Here is a 23,593-nt window from a genome sequence, read left to right on the forward strand (position 1 = left end):
AATAAAAAAAACAAGTCGTAATAAACTTATACGTTTATTCGCTACTTACAGGATCCAGTTTTTCATCAAAAAATGCAATTTCTACAGCCCCCTCGAATTCTTTCACATCATTCATCCGATTGCTATGCTTTTAAATTACTCTTACAATATTTTTCTAAAAAAATTACATCTAAGTCTCATCGAAAAGGTTTTTATAGCCGTTTATATACTTTCAAATTATTAATTAAAAATAATATAAATATATAAATATTGAAATAATTTGTTACATTGCAAATGAAAATGGAGATGTTTTACATTTTTATAATTACTTAATTTATAAATTAAAAAATTGTCACTGCGGCAGTGTTGCGTTCATTCATTTTGAAAAAAAAAAATGTTCTTTTTTCCTTATCAATACGATTTGTATAAATTTAAAAATACATGATTACATAATTATTGTTTAAAAAAAATTATAATTATGATGTGTACGAAATATTGCTTTTGTTCCGCTAAAATTAATATTGCACTATATGCATTTTTTTTTTAATTTAAAATAAACTTCTAACATTTATATAAATGAGATTCAAGATAAAAATACACGTTATAAATATTTCGATAATCTAAATAGCGTATCACTAACACTTGTTATTGCTTAAATATTAAATATAACTACTTACATATTATTAATAAATTCTTTTAAATGGATGCGGACATTATTAAAAATGGAAAATAATTTTATCGTGACATTTTTTTTCAAATATACAATTGTTGTTTAGAAAATATTGATGATTAACCGTGAACATTATTTATTGATAATGTTTGTTTTATATAAAATACGACGGTGTAAATTTGAAATATAAATTCTTATCTGTAACAATGAAAATAATATTATCATGGCCATAGAAGGTTTTAAACGCTACACACTTACTTCATACTATTAAAGTCTCTTATTAAGAGCATTTTAATTTTTTCCATCTGACTATTGATTTACTTCTATGACCCACTTTAACTGTTCTTCAAATCTCTGTTTTGAATAAGCTTACATAATCAAATTGTCCGTTTAGCACTTGAAAATGTTTTTATAAACGCGGGTAGAGAATAAATCGAAGTTTTGACAACTCCCACTAGATGTCACCGCTGAGTCATAAGGCCTAATTTTATCTCAAGATGACGTGACATTACACTTAAGGACAAAATTGATTTTCAGAAGTTTTGCGCGATTTATAGAAGACTATGATGATTACTGTTTAAATATTATAAAATGTTTCGATCTATGTACAATTAATCTATTGTGCTAAGTAGGTAGACTGTTATGTATAAACCACAAAAATAAATACACGATGGATGCCAAATTCTTACACAAAAATTTAGAAACCTCTTAATAGTTCAATTAAAAAAAAAGATAGATTTTTTTAGGTGATTTCTCTGACTCTTTCTTATTATATCAGTTAGAAAGAGACGGAAGGATATTAAATTTTGTACGTTGTAAGAATGTGACTTCCAGTTAGTACATACATACATACATAAACTCACGCCTCTTTCCCGGAGGGGTAGGCAGAGACTACCTCTTTCCACTTGCCACGATCCCTGCATACTTCCTTTGCTTCATCCACATAGTTAGTATGTACCTACTATTATGGTAAGAACTGGTAGAAGTTATCTAAAATTGAAATGGATGAAAGTAATGACTAAAGTTAAATTACTGACGAATGAATTAATGTTGAACACACTTCTAATTTTAATTATAATAAATTACCCACACCTTTTTCAGAATCCTAGGGTGGGCACCGCCAATTCGGTACATAGTTCTGTCTATGACCAGAAAAATAAGTACATTCATTCATTCATTCATATAATAACGTCTATATCCCTTGCGGGGAAGGAGTCTTGAAAGACTGATAGGCCACGTTCAGCTGTTAGCCTTAATGATAGAATTGAGATTCAAATAGTGACAGGTTATTAGTCCATCGCTACCCACAAGAAGTCCCAATTCTAAGAGAATCCCAAGTTAATAACCTTAACTATCTCTTAGTCGCCTTTTTCGACATCCGTGGGAAAGAGATGGAGTGGTCCTATTCTTTTTTGTATTGGTGCCGGGAACCACACGGCACCTTTCCCGCTTTCGCTCCATCCACATTCATAACTCTCTTCATGCAAGCTCGGCGGTTTCGGGCACTCTTTACCTGAACTTTTGCCAGGATTAAATTGCATTCAATCTATACTAATATTATGCAGCTGAAGAGTTTGTTTGAACACGCTAATCTCAGGAACTAATGGTTCGAATTGAAAATTAGTTTTTTGCGTTGAAAAGACCTGGCCAGAAGGCTTTAGTCTATATGAGTATAACATCACGCTGCAACTATAAGGAGCAAAGAAATAATGGAATATGTAAAAAAAAAACGGGATAATTATTCATCCTTCAGGGTTTCAATGATGCCCAATAGGACAAGGACGAAGTCGCGGGCACAGCTAGTATAATATAAATAAACTTCTACCAGTTTTAACGCGAATCAATCATACAAGCGGATTCCAAACTAAGACACACGGCACATAAGTATCATATTGGTGTCACTGTCCGATCGCTGTTTCACGATTGAAAATTCAAATGTGGAACGTCGAATCCGTCCGCCAATCAGGCGAGCGCTTGCAGAGTATATAAAGCGTTGAGCGCGAGCCAACTTGTCAGTGTCATTCTGACAGCTGATGAGAACATTGGCGTCAATTCGTCGGCGTGTGCCGTGTGACCGCCCAATGTGTGGAATTGGAAGATGTCGCTGACCTGGGAATTAAATTGACATACATACAATCACGTCTATCTCTCTTGCGGGGTAGACATACATACATAATAATCATGTGTATATCCCTTGCGGGGCAGACAGAGCCAACAGTCTTGAAAAGACTGATAGGCCACGTTCAGCTGTTTAGTGTAATGATCGAATTGAGATTCAAATATTGTCAGGTTGCTTCGTACGATGTTGTGTAGGAGGTTGTATATGTGCTCAAATCCGTGAAATATTTGTAATCGCGATTTAGAATCTTCGCTGCTATTGGCTGAGCGCGTCATTTTCTTCGCTATGATTGACAGTTGTGACGTGTGGCGCAGAGATGTCGCCACATGATTAACCCACCCCCAATTGTAGGGATGGGGGTTGACGATACATGAACAAGTTATCATTTTATTCTATCAGGGATTATGACGTGTAATCTCACCTCGTTCCAACCGTACCGCCGCGTTCCACAACGGCTGGCTGCAACCCTCGCAGATGGAGTGGTACATACATACATACATATGATCACGTCTATATCCCTTGCGGGGTGGACAGAGCCACCAGTCTTGAAAAGACTGATAGGCCACGCTCAGCTGTTTGGCTCAGTGATAGAATTGAGATTCAAATAGTGACAGGTTGCTAGCCCATCGCCTAAAAGAGGAATCCCAAGTTTATAAGCCTATCCCTTAGTCGCCTTTTACGACATCCGTGGGAAAGAGATGGAGTGGTCCTATTCTTGTTTGTAATGATGCCGGGAACCACATGGAGTGGTCCTATTCTTCATTCTATCATGACGTGCAATCTCACCTCGTTCCAGCCGTATCTGTTCTTCGCCTGCACTATGGCCTCGTACACTGCAGCCGGCTGTAACCCTCGCAGATGGAGTGGTACATACATACATACCTACATATGATCACGTCTATATCCCTAGCGGGGTGGACAGAGCCACCAGTCTTGAAAAGACTGATAGGCCACGCTCAGCTGTTTGGCTTAGTGATAGAATTGAGATTCAATTAGTGACAGGTTGCTAGCCCATCGCCTAAAAGAGGAGTCCCAAGTTTATAAGCCTATCCCTTAGTCGCCTTTTACGACATCCGTGGGAAAGAGATGGAGTGGTCCTATTCTTCATTCTATCACTAGCTGTGCCCGCGACTTCGTCCGCGTGGAATAGTTATTTTGGGCATCATTGAAGCCCTCAAGGTGTAATAATTTTCCCCGTTTTTTTTTTTTCACATTTTCCATTATTTCTTCGCTCCTAATAGTTGCAGAGTGATGTTACATAGCCTAAAGCCTTCCTCTATAAACGGTCTATTCAACACAAAAAGAATTTTTCAATTCGAACCAGTAGTTCCTGAGATTAGCGCGTTCAAACAAACAAACAAACAAACAAAGTCGTAAGCTTTATAATATTAGTATAGATGACGTGCAATCTCACCTCGTTCCATCCGTATCTGTTCTTCGCCTGCACGATGGCCTCATACACCGCAGCTGGCTGCAACCCTCGCAGATGGAGTGGTACATACATACATATGATCACGTCTATATCCCTAGCGGGGTGGACAGAGCCAACAGTCTTGAAAAGACTGATAGGCCACGCTCAGCTGTTTGGCTTAGTGATAGAATTGAGATTCAAATAGCGACAGGTTGCTAGCCCATCGCCTAAAAGAGGAGTCCCAAGCTTATAAGCCTATCCCTTAGTCGCCTTTTACGACATCCGTGGGAAAGAGATGGAGTGGTCCTATTCTTTTTTGTAATGGTGCCGGGAACCACATGAAGTGGTCCTATTCTTTTTTGTAATGGTGCCGGGAACCACATGGAGTGGTCCTATTCTTCATTCTATCACGACGTGCAACCTCACCTCGTTCCATCCGTATCTGTTCTTCGCCTGCACTATCGCCTCGTAGACCGCGGCCGGCTGCAGCCCCCGCAGCTCGTAGGAGACGCGGTGCGCGAGCTCGCCGGCCGGCGCGGGCGCAGGCAGCACCACGTCGTGCCAGCGGCCCGGCTGCTGGAACGACTCGTTGATCTGTGGAAGAGAGGGATGGCGAGTGTTTTGGGAAGGATGTTGGATGGATTTTACTTATACACATTGTACATACATACATAAATACATACATTGTACATACGTATATACATACATTGTACATACATAAATACATACATTGTACATACGTATATACATACATTGTACATACATATATTGTACATACATACATACATTGTACATACATACTATCACGCCTGTTTCCCATTGGAGTAGGCAGAGTCTATGAAATTCCACACGCTACGATCCTTACAAACCTCTCCCACTTCCTCCACACTCATTACTCTTTTCATAAATATTTAACATTAGCTGTACCCGCGACTTCATCGGCGTGAAATAGTTATTTTGGAGTATATATAATAAAACTATAGTTCCCGTGGGATTTGCGAAAAACTTCAACCTCTTTTGTCAATGGTGCAAATTCCGTCGCTTTTTTGTTGATTGCGTTAAATTTGTCGCTTTCTGTAGACCACGCGGGCAAAGTTTTTGATAAAAGCCGGTAAGTTTATTCCAATTGTGAGTGAGTAGTTACTATCTTCTAGAAACTTCCACTAGTGTATCACTCACAGCGAGCTGTCGATTATGATGAGACTCATACTGGATTCATTCTAACTGTGGGTAGTTACTATCTTCTAGAAACTTCCACTAGTCTAATGCGGGTAGTATATGCTTGTAAATGAACAATGTTGAAGTCTTTGGGACAAGTCAACTGATCTAGGCTGTCCGCGAAAAATATCTTCTAGAAACTTCCACAAGTCTATTCTAAGTGTAAACTTACAGGGAGTTGTCTATACAACAATCTTAGCTCATCTAAAGGCGGGTAGCTATCAACTAAAAAACTGGAATGAGATGATCAATGTGAGGCGCTAAATTCGTCGCTTTCTGTAGATCAGCTTTTAGTAAAAGCTGGAGGTAATTGTGGGTAGTTACTCGTACTATCTTCTAGAAACTTCGTTAAATTCGTCGCTTTTTGTGAATCACGCGGCTGAAGACGGTATGTATACAGGGTGACATTTAAAACAACTGCATCCTTTTAAACATAGACTATACCCATGCCTCTGAGCTGTTTGAGCCTTTTTTTTAATTTTATTAAATGTCATCATTTTCACATTTAAGAAACCCTCAAAAACTATGTCACACGCTTTATTAAAGACCAATACTACAAAAAGAAATTAAAACTAAACATGTAAATAAATGTCTGAAAATATATATATACACTAAACACTCACAGCGAGCTGTCTATACAGCAGCCTCAGCTCATCCAGCGGCGGGTAGCTGTCGACCGCGAAGGCCAGCCGGTAGACGTCGGGTCTGGCCGCCAGCGGCGGGGACGTGAACCGCGCGGGCCCGGGCCGCCCCGACACCTCCACGTGCTGCCGCGCGCGGCCCAGGCTGTTGTCAGCCACGCAGCTGGTGAGCGGGAAACGATATGTGTATTATTAATGTCACTTAATAATACTTTGTGCTAATATTTCTTACTAATATATTTTACTAATATATTTGACTAATAAATATTACTAATATATTTGACTAATATATATTACTAATATATTTGACTAATATCTCTTACTAATATTTTTACTAATATCTCTTACTAATACATTTGACTAATATCTCTTAATAATAGATTGTACTAATATCTCTTACTAATATATTTTACTAATATCTCTTACTAATATTTTTACTAATATATCTTACTAATATATCTTACTAATATCTCTTACTAATATTTTTTACTAATATCTCTCACCTAGGCTTATTAACTTTATATTCTTTTTTTAGGCGACAGACTAGCAACCTGTCACTATTTGAATCTCAATTCTATTATCAAGCCAAATAAATGAACGTGGCTTTTCTTTCCGAGACTATTAACTAGGCTCTGTCTACCCCGCAATTGATGTAGACATAATGTACATAATCTATAATATTTCAAGCCATAACTACAGCTTAACGTGGCCTTTCTTTCCGGCCCTTGCTCTGTCTACCCCGCAAGCGATACAGACGTATGTATGTATGTATGTACCTGTAATTGCCGAAGTCCTCGGGTTGCACATTCGCAATGAGGAGCGTGTGGTTATTCCCGCGGGCGGACATCGTGATTCGTTCAGAGGCGCTCAGCGGGAACGAATTCTGATACCATGACACCTGAAACACATTCATTAATACATACATACATATATAATCACATCTGTATCCCTTGCGAGGTAGATAGAGCCAACAGTCTTGTCACTCCATCTCTTTTAACATGGATGTCGTAAAAGGCGACTAAGGGGCAGCCTTATAAATTTGGCGTTCCTCTTGTAGACGACGGGCTAGCAACCTTTCATTATTTGAATCTCAATTTTATGAGAGGCTAGCAACCCGTCACTATTTGAATCTCAATTCTATCATTAAACCAAATGGCCCATCAGTCTTTTGATGACTGTTGGCTCTGTCTACCCCACAAGGGATATAGACGTGATCATATGTTCTGTAATGCTATAAGCGACGCCACGGGCAAAACATATCTAGTAAAAACAGTCACATTTTATTATTAAACTAGCGACCCGCCCCGGCTTCGCACGGGTGCAAAATTATTAGTGTCCGACCGAAGGTCTATTTTTGGCCGAAGCCGAAGCCGAAGCCGATTAATCGGCTATCGCCACAACCTTCGGCCGAAGCCGAAGCCGAAGCCGAAGGTTTATATTCTCTCAGCACTCAGTACTTAATTTTGTTCAATATTGTCTACAAGCTACAATTATTATTAAAATCATTTCAAAACCTCAATATTGAAGGTATATTATATTGACTGTCTCATATAGAAGTTAATGATATATCTTAGAGGTGGTTGGTTTAGAGATAAACTAGCTGTTGCCCGCAACTTCGTCCGCGTAAATTTCGAGTTGAATTTTAATCATACAGTCAGATACAGACAGACAAAAAATGTAAAAAAAAATTCTTTATCCGTTTCAGTCAAAATATTAAATGTACAGAAAAAATATTTTTACCGTTTTATTGTATGTAGTATTTTGATTTTCAGTTTTTTTACATAAAATACTCAAACAATACAAAAAAAATATATTTTTAATAATAAAAAATATCTTGTAATTGTTGGGATTCGAACTTGGACCGCCAACTTCACAGTCTCACGGGCTAACAACTGGACCATCGAAGCCGTTGCGTTGGTGTCGAAATTAAAGTAGACTACATACATATGGTCACGTCTTTATCCCTTGCGGGGTAGACAGAGCCAACAGACTTGAAAAGTCTGAATGGCCACGTTCAGCTATTTGACTTAATGATAGAATTGAGATTCAAAAAGTGATAGGTTGCTCGCCCATCGCCTAAAAAAGAATCCCAAGTTTGTAAGCCCATCCCTTAGTCGCCTTTCACTTATATTTATATGTTATAGGTATAATGCCGTCGTATAATGATAAATGACTTTGGATTTTTAATTTCGCAACTTATTTGCAGGCATACTGATGCCTTGAGTTCATTCAAATGTCGATAACTTTTTTTTTGTGAACCGATTTTGATGAAACAAACTTTAAATGTTATTCTGAGTTAAAACAAAGCAATTGGTGAAAGTTTGAAGTAAATCGGTTTAGTACTTTCGGAGATAATCGTGATCATACATACAGACAGACAGACAAGAAATTAAAAAAAAAAATATTTTTGCTTTCTATTATTCATTCTAAGTGTCCCTCTATCCATTTCAGTCGAAAATACTAAATGTACCTACAGACAAAATATTTTTACTGTTTTATTATATGTATAGATAAAAGTTTGTGATTTACCTACTGGTAAAAATAATGATTTGATTTCTTACAAAAACACTCGTTTAAATACACGTACGGACTTGTTTTGATGCATGCAATCAGCAATGTGATATTTTGACAGTGACTCCCCGCCGCCTCATGACTTTCGTAACAGTTCGTTCAATCTCGACGGTCGCTCGGACCTTCGGCGAAACCTTCGGCTTCGGCCGGATTTTGGGCCGAAGCCGAATGTTTCGCCGAAGGTGGATTTTTTGGCCGAAGGTGGCCGAAGCCGAAGCCGAAGCCGAAGCTTCGGTCGGACACTAAAAATTATAAATGTTATTATGCACAAAAACCTTCCTCTTGAATCACTCTACCTGTTACAAAAAATCGCATCAAAATCCGTTGCGTAATTTTAAAGATATAAGCATACAGACAAACAGACTAAAATAGCGACTTTGTTTTATACTATGTAGTGATAGACTGTCTCACCTCGGCCGGGGGGTCGGCGTGAACTGTGCACAGTAATTCAGCTCTGAAACCTTCGCCCGTGTGAACCCATGACCGCTCCACGGTGATTTCTGGGGGATCTGGTATATACAAAACAAAATTGTCATCTATACTAATACTAGCTATGCCCGCGACTTCGTCCGCGTGGAATAGTTATTTTGGCCATCATTCAAAGAGCTTTATGCTGTCTAACGCTGCAACTATTAAGAGCGAAGAAATAATGGAAAATGTGAAAAAAAAACGGGGGAAATTATTCATCCTTGAGGGATTCAATGATGCCCGAAATAACTATTCCGCGCGGACGAAGTCGCGGGCTTTATGTTTTCTATGGTAATTCATGATGCAAGTACATAAAATCAATCTACCTATTCCGATCTCTGATAATAATGAAAAAATTTTGAATATATTTTTTTTTTATTTGAATCAAAGTTAAATAGTAAACTCACATAGGACTTGAAGCTGGAACTCCGTGACTATCGGCGGTCCTACGCCGTTATCCACCGTGCAAGCGTACCTGCCGCTGTGCCGCCTCTCCAGCCTCGGCAGCTGAAGCTGAGCGCCCTCCCCCAGGCGGGCGGTGGACTCGTTCTGGAACAGAGACGACTGTTTCCCGTGAATAGAATAGAATAGAACGGAACGGAACGGAACGGAACCGAACGGAACCGAACGGAACCGAACGGAACCGAACGGAACGGAACGGAACGGAACGGAACGGAATAGAATAATTAGAGGTATTATTAGTAAACTCACAAGAAGCACTGGTTTTCTGTCAACTGTAGGAGCAATTAGAGGTATAATTAGTAAACTCCATTCAATTTTATGAGTATTTATCAATCTAAGCACCTCAAACCACTCATTCCACAGATTGCCATTCCAATTCGGTTAAATTTAACTTTTTTAATCACACCTTAAAATTAGAGACTTAAAACATACTTGCGTCTTGATTAAGCGATAAGTACTTTTTTATCAGTAACTATTGACTTTATTACAGTACCTAAAAGTAAGAGAAACCTATCATTGGATTGAAGATTAATCTTATGCTATTATAAGGCCATAATTAAACAGTAATACAGTGACATAATTAAATAATATACAAATTACACAGATTGAGTTGGCCTCGAAGTAAGTTCGAAACTTGTGTTACGAGATACTAACTCAACGATACTATATTTTTATAATAAATACTTTTATAGATAAACATCCAAGACCCAGGCCAATTAGAGAGAGTTAGTTTCTCATCATGCCCTGGCCGGGATTTGAACCCGGGACCTCCGGTGTCACAGACAAGCGCACTACCGCTGCGCCACAGAGGCTGCGCTACAGTATTAATATTACTATTTAATGTATGCGCCGTTGGTTTCTTTAATAAAATAAAATAAAAATAAACTCACAAGCTTCGTCCAAACCACGCTGGGTACTGGGTTCCCTGAAGCCCTGCATTCGAGGACAGCGGCGCCCCCCCTCCTGGCTGCTGCGTGTTTGGACTCCGGAGACGCCCTGACGCTGGGCGGCACCAGCACCTCGACAGTGTGAACTTGGTCGCGGGCGACCCTGTCCGATATTTGGCAGACGTAATCGCCTGCGTCCTGTAAATTAATTGATGGGATTTAGACACATACATACATACATAAAATCACGCCGCTTTCCCGGAGGGGTAGGCGGAGACTACCTCTTTCCACTTGCCACGATCTCTGCATATTTCCTTCGTTTCATCCACATTGATAACTCTCTTCATGCAAGCTCGGCGGTTTCGGGTACTTATGTCCTGACCCTTTGCCAGGACGTCCTTAATATTATTGGACATAATATTCGTATTGACGTCATTAGTTTTATACTCATTCACATTTTTTAATGTAGACAATGTGCATTTGTCCACGATTTAGATTTACGAGGTCTATATTTGTGTATTTGACGTCCGGTGAAAATGCTGCAGTGAGTTTGTTCCGCCGCTTCTTCTACACATGCGCTTTGGAAGCGGTAGTAGATATCATTACATTTAAGTTATGTGACGTCAAAAAGTGATACCTTGTTTCCAATTTTGAAAATAAATCCATTGTATTCTATTCTAGACCGGTACTGAACCTAAAAAAGGTACCAAAAGGTACCGGTACCAACTTAAGTAACCGAATTGTATCATACGAATATGATTATATGATTTTATGAACTTTATGTGCAGATATTTCGTAACTGCGGTCTTAAAAATGTAAAAAAGCGTTTGACTAAGTTCTCTTTTTCTTTAATTCTTTTTTCAAATGATTTTCGTACGAGGAAAAAATCTTTTTTTAAATGGTCGGTAAATTATACATATTTTTATTGTCTTTTTGATTTTCCACCGTCGCAGTTCTTTACTAACGAAGTTTCCCTATAAACGTTTTATTTTTGCCAGTATTATGAAGACATATTTACGAATATTAATAAATAAATACATACGAGACAAATTACACAGATTGAGTTTGCTTCGAAGCAAGTTCGAGACTTGTGTTACGAGATACTAACTCAACGATACTATATTTTATAATAAATACTTGTAATAAATGAGGAATGAACATAAAATCTTATTTTAATGAATAAAAAGTTAATTTTTATATGGTAACGTGTGAAACAATTGGTAATGGCTAAGACTAAGTAATTATTTAAGTAGATGTTATATATTATCCGCAAAAAAAAATTAAAAATAAATACGGGACAAAGAAATAAATTTAAACTTTTCTTGGGAGATTTACAATTACTTTTCAAACGATCAGAACCGAGAAAAGAAGCTAGTTTTAAATGAAAACATAATGTTCAATGCGTAAATTCACTCGTCCTAATTCTCCATACATCTATGATAAGAAATTGACGTTATTGAAGAAAATGTTGCTGCGCAGTTTGTTACCGTTTCTTCTGCACTGACGCAACCAATTATTTTTAAAATGTCCCATTAAAATTAATAAAAAAATTTAATTTAAATATTAAATTTTAAACAAAAAATAATGAAAAATGAGCATAAAAATTTTTTAATTACTTCTTGACAAATGTTATTTTGTCATTATTATTATTTTTATTACGGTTTGAAAGTTTTTTTATTGCAATATTAAGTATTATTTCTGAATATTTTTTTCTACAAATCAATAACTTTCATTTTTAAAGTGAACTTAGTCAAAAAAAAAAATGCTTTAACACTAAACGCTAAAGGGTGTTATGGTAATGGATGAATAAATTCAGTTGCTCATTATTTTTTATGCCGCGGATCCCCAATTTTCACTCTTTATGTTCCCTCTGTGGGTTTTAGACGGAATGTAACGATATGGCGGACAGATAGGGTGTATAACAATATTTCGGAGTACGTAAATGCTTAGGTAGGTGTTATTAGATTACCGTTAGGTTTTTTTTTGGAAATAAAATGAATGTAAGTATGTATGTATTTTATTTTAAAGATTGTAAATATCATTTCTTTCAATAATTTTCGCTTAAAATATCTTAAAATGTAATTAAATATTTCACCCTCAAGTCACGTGACAATGAACACCAATCAAAATGCGTGACGTCACGCGTTGCAATACAAGAATGTTCGCTGACAAGTACTATGGTGTTTGTTGATATTTGAATAATATTATTACTGTGATTTCCATGCAACTTCTTCGAAATTTGCTCGATTATCTTTTTGAATAAATTTTTAAAGGATTTCCCATAATGGAAAGTGGATATTTTAAGGCAGATAGTTAAACATTTACCAAGAATTGATTGCTACGGTGGCTAATTTCTTCGCAACGAATAGTAACTTCTGCTCTTTTGAATTTAGAAATGTGAAGACAATCATGTAAGTAATAAACTTAAGATACATTATAACAGTAATAGAAGGTATTTTTAAAACCGAAAAGGTAAATTATAAGGTGAAAATAAAATAATATGATTTTGAGGTTATTTTTTATCTTTTTAACAAATTGTTTCATTTCTTTTTAGTTCCTCGAGGCAGTCATATGGAGACTATGCTGTGGGATATGTCTAACTTCGTGGAGATGAAAAATTAAACACAGTTAAACTTACATCAAAATGATCCTCACAGAAATACATTTTACTTTGTGTATAGATACAAGTGCCGGATCCCGACGGGCTAATTGAAGCCACATTTCCGCATCGTTTTTGTACATGAAACGTGAATAAACAATTTTTCAGATGTTTTAATAGTTGTACTTTCACACTTTCGTACCGCACATTTATTAAATGTAGAATCCTCATTATTATCACATTACTACGTAATAACTATTCCATTAGATACATACAACTTCAATAATGTTTGGCAACACGTGACGTCACAGCGGGCGTTTGACAGGTATCCGCGTTTGGGCGTGAAATTTTAAATGGAATTTAAAAAAAAATATTTTAAAGGTATTTATTACTTGTAATAAAAAAAAATAATAATCAATAGTTTTGGTACTTATGCATGGTTTTAAACGCTTTCTCAAAAATATGTCACATCCCTATTCTGCTGGTATTTGAAAAGGCCCCGTGTAACTTTTAACACCCCATCGCTAGTTTTTTTTTTCCAAATCATTTGACACCGCGCGTCACTGACTTACGCGACCGGACCAGCCTAATGGCTGATTATATTTTACTAGCTGTGCCCGCGACTTCGTCCGCGTGGAATCATTCCCGTGGTAATTCCGGGTAGCCTATATGTTATTTTGGGTCTTCAGCTACCTACATACCAAATTACATCGTAATCGGTTCAGTAGTTATTGCGTGAAAGAGTAACAAACATCCATACTGACATCCTGACATACTCACAAACTTTCGCATTTATAATATTACTAGGATTTAGATTTTACAGATGAGAAAAACTGAGAGGGGCTTATTCATAAGTTTCCGTGCTTTGACAAAAGATTGGGGGGGGCCAGGAACGACGAGGAATTTGAAGAAATATTCGTATTGAAAACATTAGTTCTACATTCATTCATGTTTTTTTTAATGTTGACAATGTGCATTCGTCTACGATTTGAATTAAGATATCTTTATTTGTGAATTGACGTCCGGTGAAAATGCTGCAGTGCAGTTTGCTCCGCCGCTTCTTTTACACACGTGTTTCGGAAGCGGCAGTATTTATAATTAGATTTAAGTGATGTGACGTCAAAGTGATACTTTGTATCCAATTTTGAAAATAAATCTATTCTATTCTATTCTTTATTGTTCACTAAAGGAGTAAGTACATTACAAATCTAAAACAGTAGTGCATAACAAAGGCGGGCTTATCCCTGAGTGGGATCTCTTCCAGCCAACCTGACAATAAGAGGATCGCATACAACATTTAGGCAAGGGTGAACATATACTAACATGTATGCTAATCTCTCAATTACACATAAATCCATACATAGGTACATACATATTGTCACGTCTTTACCCCTCGCGGGGTAGATAGAGCCAACAGTCATCAAGACTGAAAGGCCAGGTTCAGTTTTTTGGCTTAATGATACTTATTGAGATTCAAATATTGACAGGTTGCTAGCCCAGCGCTTAAAAGAGAAATCTCAAGTAGGAATATGTATAAGCCTATCCCTTAGTCGCTGCTTACGACATCCATTAAAAACAGATGGTGAGGTCCTACAATTTTTTCTATTGGAACCTCACCGCACTGTTATTGATGTTATTATCGAACTAGCTGTGCGCGCGACTTGAAGCCCTCAAGGATGAATAATTTTCGCCCATTTTTTTCACATTTTCCATTATATCTTCGCTCCTTATAGTTGCAGCGTGATGTTATATAGCCTAAAGCCTTCCTCGACAAACGGTCTATTCAACGCAAAAATAATTTTTCGATTCGAACCACTAATTCTTGAGATTAGCGCGTTAAAACAAACAAACTCTTCACCTTTATAATATTAAGTATAGATTTTAAACGAGAGAAAATTCAGGTGACAACTCACTTGTAGACCAATATCACTACATAGTGTAAAACAAAGTCGCTATTTTAGTCTGTTTGTCTGTATGCTTAAATCTTTAAAATTACGCAACGGATTTTGATGCGGTTTTTTGTAACAGGTAGAGTGATTCAAGAGGAAGGTTTTTATGTATAATAACATTTATAATTTTGCACCCGTGCGAAGCCGGGGCGGGTCGCTAGTCAGTTATAAAATCAGGTGACACACACACACACACTCACACACACACATTAAGTTTAGGAGTAGTGCTTTTCTTTCTTTGTTAGTTTAACAGGATTCTTTAACTAGGCCTAAGTAATTATTATGTTTTTGGAAGAGCGGGTCCCCCTGCCTTTTCAAAGCTTACTAGGTGGGTCCCAGTTTTGTGTAGTTTTAGAAACTAAGGCTTGGAAATAAACTTAACGGCCTCTGTGGCGCAGTGGTAGAACGCTTGTCTGTGGCACCGGAGGTCCCGGGTTCGAATCCCGGCCAGGGCATGATGAGAAAAGAACTTTTTCTGATTGGCCTGGGTCTTGGATGTTTATCTATATAAGTATTTATTATAAAATATAAAATATAGTATCGTTGAGTTAGTATCTCGTAACACAAGTCACGAATTTACTTCGAGGCTATTTCAATATGTGTAATTTGTCCCGTATATATTTATTTATTTGAAGATTTTTTCAATTTTTTTTTTCAACTCACTTGCGGACCAACATCAGTTATCTGAAGGTTATAACCGTCCACCAGCCGGAACCTCTCGTCCCTCGTCACCATGAGGCTGGCAGCGGTCAGCACCGCCGGCCCACGACGCCATAGCAGCACGAGGGATCCTGGAAAAACATACATACATATGTACATACATACATACATACGTACACACATACATACATACATACATACATACATATATACATAAATAAATAAATACATACATACATGACGTGTGGTTCCCGACACCAATACAAAAAAGAATAGGACCACTCCATCTCTTTCCCGTGGATGTCGTAAAAGGCGACTAAGGGATAGGCTTACAAACTTGGGATCCTTTTTTATGCGATGGGCTACCAACCTTTATAAGCCTATCCCTTAGTCATCTTTTACGACGTCCATGGGAAAGAGATGGAGTGGTCCTATTATTTTTTGTATTGGTGCCCCTCCAAATGCAAACTGAAACTTAAACTAAAGCTAAGAATTTTGGAATACCTACAGGTAAATGCACCAATTTGTCTTTTACAAAGGAGTTAGGAACACTCTTCAAGGAGTTCGTAACACTATGTATGTATGTATGTACGTAAGGTCAATACTCACCCAAGTTCTGGACTTGGCACGGCAGCAGCAACGTATCTCCCACTACAGTCCTGAAGGAGTGTCCGCGGGACAGGAATCGTGGACCGTCATCTGAAAAGATATATAGAAACTCTTTATTGCACAAATCTTTATATAAAATTCTAGTGTCTTATTCGTATTCTGTAACTTTTTTTGATTGAATGTTTATCTATATAACATAGTATCGTTAAGTTAGTATCTCGTAACACAAGTCTCGAACTTACTTCGAGGCTAATTCAATCTGTGTAATTTGTCTCGTATATATTTATATATATATATATTATTTATTGCACAAATATATGTAATATGTAGTCACTGTCGACTATGAATAATACCTGAAAACGCAATTTATAATATGTATTTATATTTGTAACCGTATGCCGTGTGCCGTGTGGTTCCCGGCACCGATAGAAAAAATAATGGGACCACTACAACTCGGTCCCATGGATGTCGTAAAAGGCGACTAAGGGATAGGCTTATTAAACTTGAGATTCTACTTTTAGGCGACGGGCTAGCAACCTATAATAATACATATAAATACACATAAATACACATAAATACATAATAATATATAGGTAGGTACTTAGGATAGAGTAGAAGATAACTTCGGTATGTTAAATTTATAATATTTTTATATCTAGACAAATATTATAAAGTTGAAGAGTTAGTTTGTTGGTATATATATGTTAACTTTATAATATTTTTTTTATCTATAACTAGTTGTGCCCGCGACTTCGTCCGCGCGAAATAGTTATTTGGGCATCATTGAAGACCTCAAGGATGAATATTTTCCCCGTTTTTTTACATTTTCCATTATTTCTTCGCTCCTAATAGTTGTAGCGTAATATTATATAGCCTAAAGCCTTCCTCGATAAATGGTCTATTCAACACAAAAATAATTTTTCAATTTAAACCAGTAGTTCCTGATATTAGCGTGTTCAAACAAACTCTTCAGCTTTATAATATTAGTATAGATAATCTGCTGCATATATACATATATAGACTGTTGGCTCTGTCTACCCCGCAAGGGATATAGACGTGACTATACGTATGTAAAGATGATAAGCGTATGCAGTACGTACCCACGTCTAATACGAAAACAAATACATTCGGAAAAACTTGTCTGTCTGCGCGCAATGGATGGAGTAAGTTAACGCTTAAAGATTTATCGCCAAAGTTTCTAGATATGGAGTGAAAATTAATATGCTGTGTGCAGATGCAAAGTTGGAACCTCCATTTTATTTCGCACTTCTTGGATCATTTCCTTTGTTTGGTTTGAATGGTTTTATTTCAAACATAGTTGTTTTTGTGCCGTGTGGTTCCCGGCACCAGTACAAAAAAGAATAGGACCACACCGTCTCATTTCCATGGATGTCGTAAAAGGCGATTAAGGGATAGGCTTATAAACTTGAGATTTACTATTTGAATCTCAATTCTATGACTAAGCCAAACAGCTTAGCGTGGCCTTTCAGTATTTTGATAACTGTTGGCTCTGTCCACCCCGCAGGGGACATAGACGTGTTTGTATGTTATGTAAAAAAAAAACAACAAGAAAAATACTACAATAATTGAAAAATAGAGTTTGGATCCGGGAACCTCCTAATTACCTATTTTTTAATTACCTTTAAAATGCAGTTATTTTGTGCTATAAAGTATTTGTTTCAGCGAATTGCGATTGTTAATTGATGCACCGGCCCCGACTTCCCGTCTAGCCGCCATTTGCAATACGTCAACAAAATGGCGGCGTTTCCCGCCTTTTATTTGTTTTCGTCTGCATTTTTGTTTTGTTCACGGTTAATGTATTTTCACAGATGCGTATTTATTACACTTTAGTATTAAGTTCCTTGGTCATATTTTCGGTAACAATTGTTTCAATCGATATTCCTTAGTCGCTTTTTACTATATACTATTGTATATATATACGGCACGACATATATATTGTACATATATGTTCCGTGTGGTTCCCGGCACCAATAGAAAAAAGAATAGGACCACTCCATCTCTTTCCCATGGATGTCGTAAAAGGCTACTAAGGGGTAGGCTTATAAACTTGGGATTCTATATTTTAGGCGATGGGCTAGCAACCTGTCACTATTTGAATCTCAATTCTATCTTAAAGCCAAACAGCTGAACGTGGCCTATCAGTCTTTACAAGACCGTTGGCTCTGTCTACCCCACAAGGGATATAGACGTGACCATATGTATCTATGTAAATAAACAATAAATAATTCCTGAACATGTTTCTCGCTACAGTACCTAGTTTATGAGATATGCCGGCGAACGTGTGCACTTACTTCTATTGTTCTGCGCGTGCGCCGCCAAGAACACGGCGGCTAGAACCAGCCACGCCGCCTCCATGCTGCTCAGCCGGCGGCGTGTCGCGCAACACGCACGCGCATCTGTTGACAAACAAAGACATAGTTTACGAGAAATGAATAATTTATTTACATTGAACGGGGTAACATCCTACTACTATTATAAAGGCGAAAGTTTGTATGGATGTTTGTTACTCTTTCACGCAAAAACTACTGAACCGATTACCATGAAATTTGGTATGTAGGTAGCTAAAGACCCAGAATAACACATAGGCTACTTTTTATCCCAGAGTTCCCGCGGGATTGATAGGGTTTCCATGCGGACGAAGTCGCGGGCGGCCTCTAGTATATTGATAATTTTAATTCATACACGACGAATAAATATCATAAGGACGTCCTGGTAAAGGGTCAGGTCAAAAGTACCCGAAACCGCCGAGCTTGCATGAAGAGAGTTATGAATGTGGATGAAGCGAAGGAAATATGCAGAGATCGTGGCAAGTGGAAAGAGGTAGTCTCTGCCTACCCCTCCGGGAAAGAGGCGTGATTTTATGTATGTATGTATGTAAGTAATTCATACAATATCTACATAGGAACTTTAAAAAAAAGAAAACAAAGAGTTCCGTAAATTTTGATAATTTTAATTCATACATTCATTGGACCTTTTTTTAAAAAAAAACAAAAAGTTATACCACATATACGTAACCATATGTTATTTAAAATAAGGGATTCCTAATATTTATTTGAGAATGTTTTTTATTTTCTACTATAACTACTATCCAAAAATAGTGAATACATACATATAATCATGTATATTTCCCTTGCGGGGTAGACAGAGCCAACAATCTTAAAAAGACTGATAGACCACGTTCAGCTGCTTGGCTTAATGATAGAATTGAGATTTAAATAGTGACGGGTTGCTAGCCCATCGCCTAAAAGAAGAATCCCAAGTTTGTAAGCCTATCCTTTAGTCGCCTTTTACGACATCCATGGGAACGAGATGGAGTGGCCTTTTCTTTTTTTATTGGTGCCGGGAACCACACGGCACTTTAAGAGAAATAAATAATTTATTTACATTGAACGGGCTAACATATAATGTAAATTTTGATAATTTTAATTCATACAATACACTCGACCTTTTTTAAAATAACCAAAAAGTTCCATGTGTAATTTAAAATCACATACATACCAACATACATACTATACCTAATCACGTCTATATCTCTTGCGGTGTAGACAGAGCCAGCGGTCTTGAAAAGACTGATAGGCCGCGTTCAGCTTTTTGGCTTGATGATAGAATTGAGATTCGAATAGTGACAGTTTGCTAGCCTGTCGCCTAAAAGAAGAATCCCAAGTTTATTAGTCTATCCCTTAGTCGCCTTACTACATCCATGGGAAAAAAATATATGGAGTGGTTCTATTCTTAAGTGTCAGAAACCACACGGCACAAAATTTCTTAACTTGATATGTTTCTTTGAATTACCTGGTTGACTGGAAGAAATCCCTCACAGGGATAAGTCCGCCCTTGTACATTGTTATTTTTAAATGTCTTTTTATGTACTACAAAAAATTTGTTATGTACAAAAAAGTATTTACAAATAGCTGAACGTGGCTATTCAGCCTTATCAAAACAATTGGCTCTGTCTACTCCGCAAGGGATATAGACGCAACCATATGTATGTATGTAAGTATTTACAAACAAACAAACAAACAAACCTTACATTTTAAAGGAATCGACTATATAAGATTTTTTAAAAGAAGAATTCAAATTTTAATAACATTCCTTCGATAGACTCTTGCAATTCTCCAAAAAAACAAAAAAAGCAGGCTCACACTATAACTTTTCTTTAGATTTTACAAATTTAACATACCAATAAAACCTATTACAAAATGGATTACCACCCCCATTTTATTTTTGTAACATAATTTCGCGACCAAATAGACCGTCAATTGTGCCTAATTGGAAAGCTCTTTGCATCTGTCAGACAGTCAATATGTGATTGAATTATTCGTTAAGAGGATTATATTTAGTTTGGAAAATGCGGCAGTCGAGTTTGGTTTTACGTAGTGCCGTGTGGTTGCCGACACTTTTGTACAGAACCACTTCATTCGCCGTATCGTATGTCGTTAAAGGCGACTAAGGAATGGGCTTATAAATATGGGATTCTTGTGCCAGGCCGATTGGCTAGCAACCTGTCACTATTTGAATCTCAATTCCGTTGTAAAGCCGTTAAGGGATATAGACGTGACTTAATGTATGTATACTAGCTAATATATAAAAATGAATCGCTAAATGTGTTGGTAAGCGCATAACTTAAGAACGCCTGGACCAATTTGGCCATTTTTTTTTCAATATTCGTCAAAGCTCAAGGATGGTTTTTACGGCGAAAAAATACCAAATAATTGCCTGAAAAACCTTAAAAACAGTCCTTTTCTTTATCCCATACAAACGTTTTCTAACTAATACGTACAGTCAATTTGAGCTTTATTGCTAATGTATAAAGTTCACTGTTGTCTAAGCAATGTAGGTATAGATGGGAACAAAAAACTGTCATATTACAAATCTTTTTGACAAAACGAAGTCTGTCGGATCCGCTAGTACTAAATATAAGTATTTATTATAAAATATAGCATCGTTGTGTTAGTACATGTAGTGTTAATTTACATAAACAATATTCAAGTTATGAAACGACCAACACATACTTTGATCACCATATTTTGTAGGGTGAAAAATTGATGTTTCACCCTCCAAAATAAATAAATAATCGGGCGAATAACAAGCGCCACCCTTAAATATCTTGTTTGGTGATTGATTCCCTTAGTTTAGGGGTTGTTAAGGGGAAGTCGTTGAATTTTGTCGACAATTATTTTTTTTAATAAATCTACTAATATTATAAAGCTGAAGAGTTTGTTTGTTTGAACGTGCTAATCTCAGGGACTACTGGTTCGAGTTGAAAAATTTGCGTTGAATAGACCATTTATCGAGGAAGTCTTTAGGCTTTCCGCCTTTTGTTATTTTTTTATGTGCAATAAAGTTTAGAATAAATAAATATCGTTGAGTTAACTTAGGTTTGAGGCTAACACAATCTGTTTAATAAGTCCCGTATTTATAATCTACTAGCTGTGCCCGCGATTCGTCCGCGTGGAATCAATCCCGCGGGAACTCCGGGATAAAAAGTAATAATAATAATATATTATTCTGGGTCTTCAGCTACCTACATACCAAATTTCATCGTAATCCGTTCAGTAGTTTTTTCGTGAAAGAGTAACAAACATCCATACTGACATACTCACAAACTTTTGCATTTATAGATAATATTAGTAGGATTTAAGAGAAAATGAACATCCCCTTAAACGCTACTAGTTTTCAATCGACCTTAGGGTGCGCTCCGACGCCGTGGAATTTCGTAATAAATATCATATTTTTATATGATTTATTGCCAATCGAGCGGGAAATGATGGAATTCGTGAGATTACGGTTATTTTATAATGTTATTTTATGAGTTATAAGTATTTATCTATACTTATAATAAATCTGTAGAGAGGCCAATTCTGTACATGGAATATATTTTCAAAATAACTATCAGGGGGTGATTAGTGATCGATACTGATGCCAAAAATGCAATCAGTAAAATTTTTGTCTGTCTGTCTGTCTGTCTGTCTGTCTGTCTGTCTGTCTGTATGTTCTTTATAGAAACAAAAACTACTTGACGGATTTTAACGAAACTTGGTACAATTATTCTTCATACTCCTGAGCAGGTTATAGTATACTTTTCATTACGCTACAATCACTAGGAGCAGAGCAGTGAAAGGAAATGTTGTGAAAACGGGAGAAGTTACTTGATTTTTTAAACTTCCGTCGCGTGTGCAGCCTTAATGGTTTAAGATACAGTGAAACCATGTATAACGGAAATATTCTACATAGAATTATTAAAAAAATATCCCAAGACAGCATAAGTCTATCTTTTATGGTTGACTCACAATAACACGTGTAATTCCTAATAGCTTAGCAATTCGGAGATTTCTGATTATATTTCTTTACTCTGATGTTTATAATACCAATAACACTCACACTCATTCGTAATTCTTAAAAATTAATATAAGTACCTATTCAATAAAAAAAGAATCATCGAAATCGGTATAGAAACACCAAACTTATACATGAAATAAAATACCCACAAGCCATCGCGCGTAAATACTGAATCATGCAATAAGGATTATTTTTGCGTAACGGTTGCCGCGCTCGACACGCCTAGCGGCGGCAGGGTATAAAAGGGGCAGGAGACGAGCGCAAGCTTCATGACCAAGGTAGCCAGGGGGAGACTTCACGCAGTTCTCTCCTCCAGCCTCTCCCTGAGGACGAAGCTTGGGATCTACCAAACGTACGTCAGATCCCGCCTCACGTACGCGGCCCAGGCGTGGTACGCATTCTGCTCTGAGACTAACAGGAGAAGACTCAGAGCCCAAGAGAACCAAAGTCTCAGAGCAGTCATCGGAGCCCCGCGCTACGTGAGGAACTCGACGATCCTCAGGGACCTGAAGTGGGAGAACTAGATATTCGAGATGGCGGACGCGTCATCACACAGCCACCTGCGCGGCATTGCGCCGCTCCACGCCCGCCCTCCGGGCCGTCGGGTGAAACTCTCCCCTCGCTGCCTTACGGCAGACGTCGTCGATCAGTGACGACGCCGCCGGCGATCGGAACTCCCAGTGTATGAAGACGTGAAAACCCAGGCCGTCACGGCCGCCCCATCGACCTGCCTACAGTCGCAGGCAGCGATGATGCCATTGAAGAGGGCCAAAAGCCCTGACCAATCTACTCCGACTCCCCTAAGGGAGTATGGGAAGACCCGAAGACGGCAAGATAGTACTGCACAGGCGTTTCAACTTTATTTTCATTTCTTTTTCTTTTGTAAGTTGTTGGTACATATTTCTGGTTATAATTCTATTAGAATATGTTTTTAGTTTAAATAGGCACTATTTATCTATACTAATATTATAAAACTGAAGAGTTTGTTTG

At 37.4% G+C, this 23,593-nt stretch overlaps 1 protein-coding gene across 1 annotated transcript in view; it reads right to left on the bottom strand.

Moving 5' to 3' along the window:
- Positions 1-2,464: 2,464 nt before the first annotated feature.
- LOC106139938 (lachesin) overlaps positions 2,465-23,593 on the bottom strand; it is an 88,546-nt gene continuing 67,417 nt past the window's right edge. Inside the window, exons 4-13 of the mRNA XM_060952274.1 lie at positions 18,556-18,660; positions 16,244-16,333; positions 15,638-15,765; positions 10,430-10,624; positions 9,485-9,626; positions 9,021-9,118; positions 6,815-6,936; positions 6,021-6,201; positions 4,606-4,773; positions 2,465-2,758 (exon numbers count right to left, since the gene is read on the bottom strand). Coding sequence (XP_060808257.1) covers positions 2,612-2,758; positions 4,606-4,773; positions 6,021-6,201; positions 6,815-6,936; positions 9,021-9,118; positions 9,485-9,626; positions 10,430-10,624; positions 15,638-15,765; positions 16,244-16,333; positions 18,556-18,619 — 1,335 coding nt within the window. The 5' untranslated portion in view covers positions 18,620-18,660 and the 3' untranslated portion in view covers positions 2,465-2,611. The remainder of the gene's footprint in view (positions 2,759-4,605; positions 4,774-6,020; positions 6,202-6,814; positions 6,937-9,020; positions 9,119-9,484; positions 9,627-10,429; positions 10,625-15,637; positions 15,766-16,243; positions 16,334-18,555; positions 18,661-23,593) is intronic.

This window comes from Amyelois transitella, chromosome 28, assembly GCF_032362555.1.
Source record: "Amyelois transitella isolate CPQ chromosome 28, ilAmyTran1.1, whole genome shotgun sequence".
In the NCBI taxonomy this organism is placed as follows: Eukaryota; Metazoa; Arthropoda; class Insecta; order Lepidoptera; family Pyralidae; genus Amyelois; species Amyelois transitella.